General features: G+C 36.9%; 1 protein-coding gene across 1 annotated transcript in view; it reads right to left on the bottom strand.

Annotated features, from left to right (window-relative positions):
- Window positions 1–12,015, bottom strand: part of Magi3 (membrane associated guanylate kinase, WW and PDZ domain containing 3) — a 228,916-nt gene that overhangs the window by 37,404 nt on the left and 179,497 nt on the right. The window contains exons 10-12 of the mRNA XM_059266005.1: window positions 9,816–10,421; window positions 8,270–8,301; window positions 1,099–1,255 (exon numbers count right to left, since the gene is read on the bottom strand). Coding sequence (XP_059121988.1) covers window positions 1,099–1,255; window positions 8,270–8,301; window positions 9,816–10,421 — 795 coding nt within the window. The remainder of the gene's footprint in view (window positions 1–1,098; window positions 1,256–8,269; window positions 8,302–9,815; window positions 10,422–12,015) is intronic.

Genomic DNA, 12,015 nt, shown 5'->3' on the forward strand with positions numbered 1-12,015 from the left:
TAAAAGCAAGTAAGTTTTCAAAAATCAAACCTAAATAAACCTGAAATTTTACTTCAGAAAAGATTTATCATCAGTAACTAAATTAGTGTAAAAGGATACTTTTGTTTTGTTTTGTTTTCATTTTGTTTTCTGAGACAGGGTTTCTCTGTGTAGCCCTGGATGTCTTGAAACTCACTCTGTAAATCAGGCTGCCCTCAAACTCACAGAGATCTTGCCTGCCTCTGTCTCCTGAGTGCTGGGGTTAAAGGTGTGCGCCACCACCGCCCAGAGATCCTTTTTAATTGTATACTTTCTCTTCTCCTCTCAGCTGGCTCCTTGAGCAAGTCCACTGTGGTTTCCTCCTCTTACTTCACACCACTCTGATTAGCTCCATCCTCTAGGCAGAAAGATCTTCCTAACACATAAACCCAGCACTATTTTCCCTACAGCTAACCCTATTCTGTGGTTCTCTTTTATACACCCAGTTCCAGCTTCCTCATCTGCTGTCCACAGTCTCTGTGGCTCTCTTCCTCTGGCTTTCCTTGCCAGTCACAGTCGTATTGCACTTTCTGCAGAACACGGCCAAGGGAGCACACACACAAATGCTCCTCCATTTGTCTTCTAAATAACACCTCCTCACCCCTGAGGGCTTAGGTCTGCTTCCTGTAGGAAGCATTACCTGATATTTCCTACAACTCATGCTGATGAGTTGATTATTTCCTACTCCGCATCCCAATTTATCCAGTTTATCTTCTATCGCTGTCCCTGCTAGGCTACATGTACTCATTTTGACCCCCAAGTTCTGGGTTAAAGTCCAACCCACGTCCACTGTGCCATTGGACTTACACTGTATGTACTGATTTGATCATGTATTCGTCTGGGTGCATGTACCTATTTTTTTCTGTATTGCAATTTGTTGTGGACAGCTTGTACTTAATTCATGGTTTTGGAAAAAAAATGAATATTAAATATATGTGGAAAAAAAGTTCAAAATCACATTAAAATGGGAATGAAGGAATAGTTTCTCAATATGCTTGTAAAGGATGGTAGAGTTCCAATTTTAAAATAATTCAAATTGATCTTGTTACATGCTCCCCTCAAATATTCCCAATTACTTACGTTTATCTTCATATAAAGTCTTAGACTTCAGGTAGACCTCAGAAGGATCCAATTTTGGGGATCCTGACCTGATAATGCTGGGCGGAAAAGGCATAGGCTGGGGAACAGGCTCATTTATGGCCTCCAAACTTCCTGAATTTTCCTTTGTATCAGTTTTCTAAAATGGAAAAAAAAGGGGGGGCCTTACTTAGTATTTTAAAATTAAGATGGTTGGTTACTTCATAAGACTGTGCTGTGAGCTGGAGATGTTAACTAAGCAGGGTTGTAAAGGAGACAAAAGTCACCCAAGACTGCTCAGATGTCCATGAATTCACTTACATGGCCATGTTTATCTGGTTAAAATGTATTAGACTGACGTTATTTAAAGTCATTTATATAATGATTTGACTAAGGGGTTTTAGTCTTATGTGTAAACATTCTTATCTTTTCCTCTACCACCAAGACACAAATTGACTTGGAGATGAAGATAAATAAATAGAAGGCAACAACACTTCTAAAGAAAGCAAGAGGAAAGCTCTACCCCCCCCCCCCCACCTCACTGAATTTAATTTCCAGTGAAGACATTTAAGATAACACTCTCTCTAAGAAACCCCTCCTTTTCCAGATGTATGGCAAAACCTCTGCTGGGCAATGACAATCCATATACGAAAGCACCCATGCTGGGCAATCAGTCAGAAAAGGGAAAACAGAATACAAACACAACTTTCTCAAAGCAGTCAGACAAAATTATCTCTTTCCTTTCCTTATTATTATCACGGTATGGTGTATGGTGTGGGGTGAGACAGGTGGCTCTGGGTTTTTATTAAGACGATTTAGGAACTCATGTTACAATCAGTTGTGGACTCTTTTGTTTGTTTGTTTTTCGAGACAGGGTTTCCCTGTGTAGCTTTGCGCCTATCCTGGATCTCGCTCTGTAGACCAGGCTGGCCTCGAACTCACAGAGATCCACCTGCCTCTGCCTCCCGAGGGCTGGGATTAAAGGCGTGCCACCACCGCCCGGCTCAATTTCAGACTCTTAATGACTTTCAAAGATTGCTGGAATACATTGCTCATCTATGGCCCACTATTGGAGTAAAAAATACTGAACTGATTAATTTGTTTCAAACCTTAAAAGGTGACAAGACTCAAATAGTCCAAGAGTACTATCAGCTGAAGCTGAGAGAGAATTGGCTTTGGTGGAAAAGAAATTACAGAATGCACACGGGGATCATGTGGATCCAGAGCTTGACTACATTCTGGTTATTTTACCCTCTATGCATTCTCCTACAGGAATATTATTGCAGAGGGAAGATGTTATCTTAGAATGGATATTTTTACCACATAAATAGAGTAAAAAATTAAAAACTTGTGTGGAAAAGATTTCTGAGTTGATTCTAAAGGGAAAATTGAGACTTTGTCAATTACCAGGAATAGACCCAGTAGAAATTGCAGTACCTTTTACTAATGATGAAATTGACAAATTATGGGTAGAAAGTGAACCCTGGCAAAGAGCTTGCAGTAATTTTTTGGGAGAGATTAACAACAAATATCCTCAAAGCAAGAAAATTCATTTTATAAAGAGAACTAACTGGATCTTTCCTCACATTGTACAGGGAACACCAATTTCTGGAGCCCAACATTTTATACTGATGCAAACAAATCAGAAAAGGCAGGTTATAAATCAGGAAATTTAAGTGATTCTGACCAAAAGTCAGAATTATATGCTACTCTGATGGTACTAATGGATTTAATGGAATCTTTTAAACATAGTTACTGACTCTCAGTATGCATAAAGAGTTGTTTTACACATTCAAACTGCTGAATTTATTCCTGATGAGTCAGAATTAACTCCATTATTTATTCAGTTACAAGAAATAATTAGGAATAGGAACCATCTCATATAAATATATGTCACACATCAGATCCCATACAGGTCTGCCAAGTCCTCTAGCATAAGGTAATGACAAAATTGATCAATTATTGATAGGAAATGTGTTGGAGGCCTCAGAATTTCATTTAAAAACACCATGTCAATAGCAAAGATTTGATAAAAGATTTTTCCATCACTTGGCAACAAGCCAAGGAAATTATAAGGAAATGTCCTACTTGTTCTTTGTACAACCAACCTCCACTACCTGCAGGAAGTAACCCAAAAGGTACTCAAGGGAATAAAATCTGGCAGATGGATGTGTTTCATTTTGTAGAATTTGGAAAATTAAAATATGTACACCATACCATTGATACCTATTCAGGATTTAAATGAGCAACTGCTTTGAGTTCTGAAGAGGCTGATTCTATAGATCACACATTTGCTAGAAGCTATGGCCATCATGGATATACCTGTACAAATTATGATTGATAAGGCTCCAGTATATGTTTCTAGTAAAATGAAACAATTTTTTGCTTTTTACAATATAAAGCACATTACAGGTATACCACAAAATCCTACAGGGCAAGCAGTTGTAGAAATATCAAATTGAACTTTAAAGGATATGCTAAACAAACAGAAAGGGGTAACAAAAAACCCCAGAAATAGATTGCATAGTGCTTTATTAACTTTGAATTTTCTAAATGTTAATGAGAAGGAATGATATCTGCAGAGAGACAATGAATAATAGAAAAAACTACGGAATTAAATCAGCCTGTATACTTTAAAGATGTGCTGACCTCAGAATGGTAACCAGGATATGTGTTACGTTGGGGACGAGGTTTTGCTTTTGTTTCCTCAGAAGAAGAAAAGCTATGGATACCATCAAAATTGATAAAGGTTCGATTTGAACAAGAGAGACCTCTTATTTAGAAGAGGTGATAGTTTATCAAATAGCATGGCCATTTGTTCAATCTAAACTAACTTATAAGGTTAACAAATGCTTCTCATTTGATCAGATATAACTTGTCAAAAGGGAACCTCCCCAAAGTTAGGGTTGGGGCAGGGTTTTATTTTTGTCTTTTCAAGAGAATGAAAGCATCCAGCTAAGTAATCTGAAGACCACTGGACAAATGAGACATCTGAAGAAAAAGGACAAATCATCCAGAAAAAAATGTCTCAAGAAAAAGAGTAACGTGACCTATTGATGTATCATATTTTCAACAGGATAAAATTTCATAAATCGTCCTTAATGTTTGTTTCTGCTATTCTCTGCAGAAATATAATGAAAATAGTCTTTTTGTAGTTCCAGTTCAATTAAACATTAAGGGTAGTTTTGGAGTTGGAGTGTGGCTCTCTCCTTCTCTAAACCCAAGCATGTTTGTTAAAGTAAAATCCAAAATCTGTCTCATGTCAGAAGAGCTACCTGATATGAGACCGAAGAAAAACAGAAATTAAGGGACTGTTCTATTACCACTAATCTCATAAGTCTTTGGTTTTATTTTTGACTCTTTAAAACTTTTCTTAAGGTATAAATATTATCCCAAAATTTACAAAATTAATATATATATATATATAAATATTAAACTTTTTGTCATATTGATGGTCACATAGAGTACTAACTAATTCTAGAAAAAAGCTTCATCTAGTTTCCTGTACATGATTTCGGGTTTGAGTCTCTATCAGGTAACTGGTAATTAAGTTTTTGTACTCTGGAATGTACATAACAAAATATGATCCTTTAACCTCTTTAAGATCTGCTACATATGACATTTAAAATGTTTAAGTTTTCTGCAGTGAACCATGACCATATCAAACAATCACCTCTGAAGTCTCCAAAAGGAAGATGGGGCCCCACGATGATGATTCTACCTGCACTGTGATAATGCCACTAAGATGACAAATACCAATAAAGATCAGCTTTGGACTACAAACTGCTCAGGACAATTTCGAGGTAGCTGGCTGAGATGATCCAGCTTCACAGACTACTCTAGTCAGGACTTGAGACAAGCCCTGCACTTTCCCATTATGCAGAGACTGGACAACAAATGATACAGCTACCTCTCCCAGGACTTGACAATTAATCCAAATGTTTCTTTTCAGGATCCCCTAAAGGTGCTATTGCCCCCAGACAGCAGGAAGTAATTTTAAGAACATGACACCCACAATCCCAAGAGGTGAAGTGGGTGGTTTTTGGTCTTTCAATGGGTTATGGATATTTGTTATTGTTTAGGGTGGTTGGTTACAAGTCATTATTGGTAATGGTTAAAAAAAAAAGCTGAACAATGGAGTTGAGATTCAAGATTCTTGTTTTGAAAAGAAAAAAGGGGGATAGAGATATGATAGGATATAAGGGTAGATTATTGAATCTACTCTGAAAAGAAAAAGGTTGGATATAGAAATAGGATAAAATGTTGTAGAATATTATTTTAATGTATATTTCTTTAGTTTATGTTGCATTTGTTTAACTGTGAAGCTGTGTTACTGTGCCTGTCTAAAACATCTACTAGTCTAATAAAGAACTAAACAGCCAATAGTAAGGCAGGAGAAAGGATAGGCGATACTTGCAGGCAGAGAGAATATATAGAAGAAGAAATCTGGGAGGAGAAAATAAGTAGCCAGAGAGGGAGGAGGACTCCAGGGGCCAGCCACCCAGCTACATAGCCAGACATGGAGTAAGAAGGAAAGAAAAGGTATACAGGAATAGAGAAAAATAAAAAACCTTTGAGGCCAAAGGTAGATGGGCTAATTTAAGTTAAGAAAAGCTGGCAAGAAAAAAGCCAAGCTACGGCTGGGCATCCATAAGTAAGAATAAGCCTCTGTATATATACAGAGCAGAAGAGCAAAAACAACCAACAATAAAAAGGTAGATTATTGAATATACTTTTAAAGCAAAAAAGCAATTAATAGTATTACATTGAAATATTTTACATTGAAATGGATCTTTGTATATTGATAAAAATTTGAGATTATTTTTGTTAGAACATATTGTACATACATTTCTACTCTTGTTCAAGGTATTGTACATACACAACTCATTTAACAATGTAATAAAAACTTTTGGTCCTTGAAAGTTATTATTACCAACTATTTAGGATAATAAGGAAATGCAGGTTAGTAATCAGTCACCTATTACAATTGAACTTGTACTCATATTAGGTATGTTTTCAAGGTCAAACAGAGATATATTTTGGATAGAGAGGTCATTTTCAAACACTTCAGAGAGCTACAAAATATGGCATTTAAGATGTTTAACAACATAGATTCTTTTTTTTTTTTTTTTTTATGACCATGAGATATGTCTGCTCCTGGCAGTACCAATTTACTTCAGAGACGATGATGAGACTCGAAGAAACTCCATATGGAGTTTACTTTCTTTGTGGTAAAAGTTAGCCACTGGACAAGAAAGTGCTCTTGCCTTGACTGCTGACAGTAAGCTGTCCAAATGGGACAAGCAGGACACAAAAGAAAGTGACTGCCAAACTTTGCCAAGACAAGGTAGGACAGCCCTTCAGAATATCCTGCTTCACAGAAAAGCCTGTCAGATATGCTAGGCCAGTAGGCTGAAGATGGATGCGGCAATGTTACAAAGGAACCTTGGGTGACTGTCCAGGCAGCCAGCTGTTTCTGTCATTTCTCACATATTTTTAGAAGTTGATTGCTTGCACTTCCTGCTTACTCAGGCAATATTATTTACTTCTCGGGTCTCTGATGGCATTGAAGATTTTATAGTGGTAGTTATAAATTTTCCTTGTTACCAGATTCAGAAAAGAAATTCACTAAATAGGTGTAAAGTGTATAGGGTTGAGAGACATTAGAAGATAGTTTTGGTAAGACAAGTTAGAATAAAAGTGAATTAGGTACAACCTTCTGGACTCACTAAAATAGGATAGATAATGGAGTATTTTCTCTGAATTTGTCAAATGTTTATGGACTAGACATTGTTGATTAATTTATTGCCTGTATTTATTGTATGTAGTTATTGTACTTATTGAATATAGTTTTTCTTTTATTAGTTATAATCTTTTTTAAAATTTTAGACAAAAAGGGGGAAATGTGGTGATATTTTGTTTGTGCTCTAATAAATAAAGCTTGCCTGGAGATCAGATTGCGGAGCTAGCCACTAGTTAACCATAGAGGCCAGGCAGTGGTGGCACACACCTTTGATCCCAGCACTTGGAAGTGATATGGCTGGGCAGAGAGAGGAATATAAGGCAGGAGGAAACAGGAGCTCACCCCTTTTGGCCGAGGTAAGAAGTCTCTCTAGTGGTTGCTCCTTTACTTCTCTGATCTTTCAGCATTTACCCCATCACCTGATCCACTCAACAGCAACTTTGCAGACTTGATGTGTTGGTAGAATTAACCTATTTCATACCATGTGATCTTTCCTTTAGACACCTATGACTTTTAATAGAAACCACCTTTCTATTCCAAGTTAGCCAAACCATTAACTGAGCTGAGATTTTAATATAATTGTCTTTATATCCATGTAGGTATCCACAAATATATGTTATGCCTGGTACAGTTTCTTTCACCATCATAGCACTTGGCACCACCATTTTAATGTCTATTTTCTCCTATAGATCTTTAAATAGGTTTCTCGTTATTCAAAGGAGTAATAAAGAAGACACTGTTTCAGATCTAACAGTCTTATCATTTGATATAAGAAGATTTAGCTCAGAAGGTAACAATATGAAAAGTTTTGCTGAGTCTTAAATGTGAGTTCATTTAAGTCTGGTTATTTAGTCTTCATGAAATTAGGATCAGCTACTATGTCTTCTCCTTGGGCACCAGTAAGAAGATGCTTGCTATCTGTCCTAACATTTAACTACTTTTTTTTTTTGGTTTTTCGAGACAGGGTTTCTCTGTGTAGCTTTGCGCCTTTCCTGGAACTCACTTGGTAGCCCAGGTTGGCCTCGAACTCACAGAGATCCGCCTGGCTCTGCCTCCCGAGTGCTGGGATTAAAGGCGTGCGCCACCACCGCCCGGCTAAAATTTAGCTACTTTTTACCTGGCTCCTCCGGAAAAAAACTAATAGGATGTTTACACAGGTTCTTCAGTGGACCACTTTATAACTTTGTGAGTAGGACTGTTGGCAATCTGGGCCTCTAGTGTTCTCCAGCAGCAAGCCTTAACCAACCCAGCACAACCCTCTCAGGCAGTTTTCTACCAACTCCTTGGAATTTCTCATCTAAGCCTAGGGCAATAAGCTTCTCTTTGACTTCTCACAGCCATTCCCGTAGTAAGAAGCTGCCCTTCTATAGGGGAATGAGGCACCTCTTTCAGGGTATAGGGAAAACATTGGAGGATCACCATAGTACTTACCATTTTGGCAGTTTTAGTTGGTGAACGAGGACCTAAAATTAAAAAAATAAAATTAAAAACAGAGGAAACACTCCTAGACATAAACATTAATAATGTCTCTGATAAAACTTCAATTTCAGAAGGTTAATAATAAACTCTATCTAGTATCAGCTTTGTGTCAGGCATTAAACATCTATTATCTTCAACACTACAACATTCCTGAGGCATAAATGCTAGTATCATTTAATAGTTATGGTTCCTTAAATCACAGAAACAGTAAGCAGAGAGGCAGCAAACTTATATCAACCCCCAAATATCAAACTTTGGTCTCTGTTAGATTTGTTAGAAAACTCTCAAGCATTCACAAAGATATTTCTTTTAAAGATCTATTTGCATTTATTTATTTATCTATCTATCTGTCTACTTATTTATTTGTGTGTGTGTGTGTCTTCACTAGTGTGCTGTTTTAATATTTAACTACTTCTTACCTGGCTCCTCTGAAACAAACTAAAAGGGTTTTTGCAAAGGTTTTTCAGTTGTCTACTTTATGACATGGAAGATAGGGCTGTTAGCAATGTGTACACATGGTGGCCAGAAGAGGGCATTGGATGTCCTCCTCTACCTAGTCCTCCTCGACACTCCACCTATTCCTCAGAGGCAGAGGCAGGCTCTCTGCCTGGCTTGTTATATGGATGCTGGTATCTGAACTCTACTGACCCATTCTGTCAGCCCCATCACAAAGATTGTTTTTACCTGACTCTGAGCATACTGTACTACATCACCTGGAAACTATATCAAAATGGATAAAAAAAGAAAAAAATGCAGAAAAAAAAATGCAAAACTCTCCTAAGTAGTAAAGTGTGCCTCAAATATAAAAACTAAGCGTCGAGGAGATAAGGAAGAAAGGCTAAACACTAGTCGTTCATTGGTATGGACTTAAGAAAGTCTACTGAAATTCAACTTTGTAGTTAGTCCTTAGAATTAGATTTAAAATGTCTAAGAGTGGTTCGTATCAGTTGATGACCTTGAAAAATTAAATTTCCCCTTTTTTTTCTTTACATAAGCACTGTGAGATTTAATCAACATTTATGGGCAGATTGTAGAGCTTAAGACAAAGGAAAGGCTAACACCTCTTTGTTTTCCTCATACATAAACATGTTAGAATTTAAAATCTCTGGTGTGGTCCAGAGTTCTTGATAAAGCACCACTGGCTAAAAAAAGTCAATTTCTATTATCGCTATCAACTGAAAAAATGAAATTAAGAGGATGTGTTTTATTTGATGTAGCATAGTACCATGACTTTCTCTAATCATTAAAATTATAAATTGTATTTTAAAAAGACTATCATGGGAAGAAATTATATTCATAAGGGACATGAATGAAACCACTAATAATCAACACAGAGTTTAAAAAGATACTGCTCGTGAAACATGCAGCCAGAGCCACAAGAAAAATGCACACTAACTGTCAGGGAAATATGCTAGTAGAAGACACCTGCCCTGGCAGGGCGGGCAATGATCGGATATAAAGGCTTGGAATGAAGAGTCACCCTGGTGCTGTCACTCACCTCCTCTTAAGATGAGCAACGGCACATCCGCACCGACTGGGAACTGCTTTAGTACTTCCACCACTTGGAGATGTGTTAAATTCTGCACATTCTGGTGGTAAATTTCTTTGATGACATCCCCTTTTTGAAGGCCTTGACACCACTGGCTATCCAAAATCATTTTCACCTTCTGTCCGGTTGGGCTGTCAGCAATCGCAAACCCAAAGCCCTTGGGGCCCTTAATCAGAGGGACAGTCACTAGTTCAGGCTGGGAGCTGCCTGACGAAGCCAGGGATGCTCTCTGTTCACTTGAATCTGATGGCCCGTTGAGACGGTCACTGGCCAAGATTTGGCCTGGTTTTCCATTTTGATCCAAAGCCATTGCTCCTGGTTTAAAATCCTGAGTGTTCATGCACGTCTCTCCCTTTGTTAATGATTGTCCATTGATGACAGGAGTAGCAGCAACAATGTCCACAACAGGATCTTCACTGTCATCAGGAAGTGGATAACCACGGCATAAAGTAAGGTTGACATACTGGCTGACAGGTACCAACTGAAACATCTGGACAACATCTGCATGGGTGTGACCAAGGACACAGTTGCCATTGATGTCTACAATAACATCACCTGATAAAATATAATCATGTTAAAATATTAAAACCACCAAATAAGTTAATCTTTTTGCTAGAGAAAAGGCAAAAACAAAATCAGAAACTAAATTTGAGTTCTGAAACTCTCTAATTGTTTATAAATATTGAAATGAGATTTGCAATACATATATTTGCTGTTAAAACTTTGCTATAAAAAATAGATACAAATGTCTGCATCTTTTAAGACTTATTTTTAATATTTTCATTCATTTGTCTCTGTGTGTGTCTGTCAATGTGTATGTCATGCATGTGTAGATAGTGACAGAAGACAGGACAGGGTGTTGGGCTCCCTGGAGCTGGGGACACAGGTAGCTGTAAGCTACTGGGAACTGAACAACCTGGGGTCTTTGGGAGAGCAGCAAGTGCTTTTGTTTTTTTTAACCATTGAGATATCTCCTAAATGTCAAATTATTAATTATTTTAACATCAAAGAGTTAAAACCTCAAATTCAAGTCTATTATTTAAAAACTCTCCAAGTTTTATTGCATTTGTTATGTACTTTCTGAGCCATTACTAAGTGGTTATTCAAAACTTAGTACAGTGTGGGTAGGTATTTAGCACATACAAAAGAAAGTAACTCCATTGGCTACTTGTACAAACATGCTATTTATCAATGTCTCTTAACTCTATTCTAATGCAAAAAAAGAGGAAGAGTAGAATGGCAAGATCTCTCATCAGTTCATTTCACTTTAGGGTCTTTTCTGTAGAGATTTTATATTTACTCTGAGTCTGATTTCAAACAGAGAAAACAGCAGCAACAACAAAATCAAGATAACCAATGAGTATATTTTTAAGATACTGAAAGGTGAGATTAACCAATTCTTGTAAGATTTAATTTTGTCTTTCTCTTTTATAATATTATGCTCATTTTGTACTCATTCCACAGAATTTCAACAATTGGCAATTTTAACACCACCCTGACTTTTGAAATTAGCTATCCAACAACAAAATAAAATAAAATTTCATTATCTCATCTATTTTCTTTTATTTCATATAATTATTTAAAATATTACTGACAAAGGTATTTTGTTGCACTGAGACCTCAAAAAACAGGATGCACGGTGTTGAAAATGTTACTTTTCAGGGACTGGAAAGATGGCTCAGCCTTTAAGTGCAATGGCTGCTCTTCCAGAGGACCCAGGTTCGATTCCCAGCACCACATAGACGCTCACAACCATTTGTAATTCTACTCTCAGGGTATCTGACACCCTCTTCTGGCTTCCACAGGCACTCATGTCATACAGACACAGATGCTGCAAAACACCCACAAACATAAATAGTATTTTTTAAAAAAATGTTACTTTGTAGAAATTTGTCTAATCTAAGAGGATACAGAAATTAGATTAATTATAAACAAAGCTTTAACTTTTTACCTCCAAATGAAAAGTTCCTAAAAAGTTCCTAAAGTCCTTATACAAGTATTGAGTTTTTATGCAAACTAACAACTTTAGGTGAATGAGAAATTGTATTATGAAACCTTGTATATCTATCTATCTATCTATCTATCTATCTATCTATCTATCTACCTACCTACCTATCATCTATGGTATGTGATGTGTTTCATGAACAAA

Source organism: Peromyscus eremicus, chromosome 6, assembly GCF_949786415.1.
Source record: "Peromyscus eremicus chromosome 6, PerEre_H2_v1, whole genome shotgun sequence".
Taxonomy (NCBI): Eukaryota; Metazoa; Chordata; class Mammalia; order Rodentia; family Cricetidae; genus Peromyscus; species Peromyscus eremicus.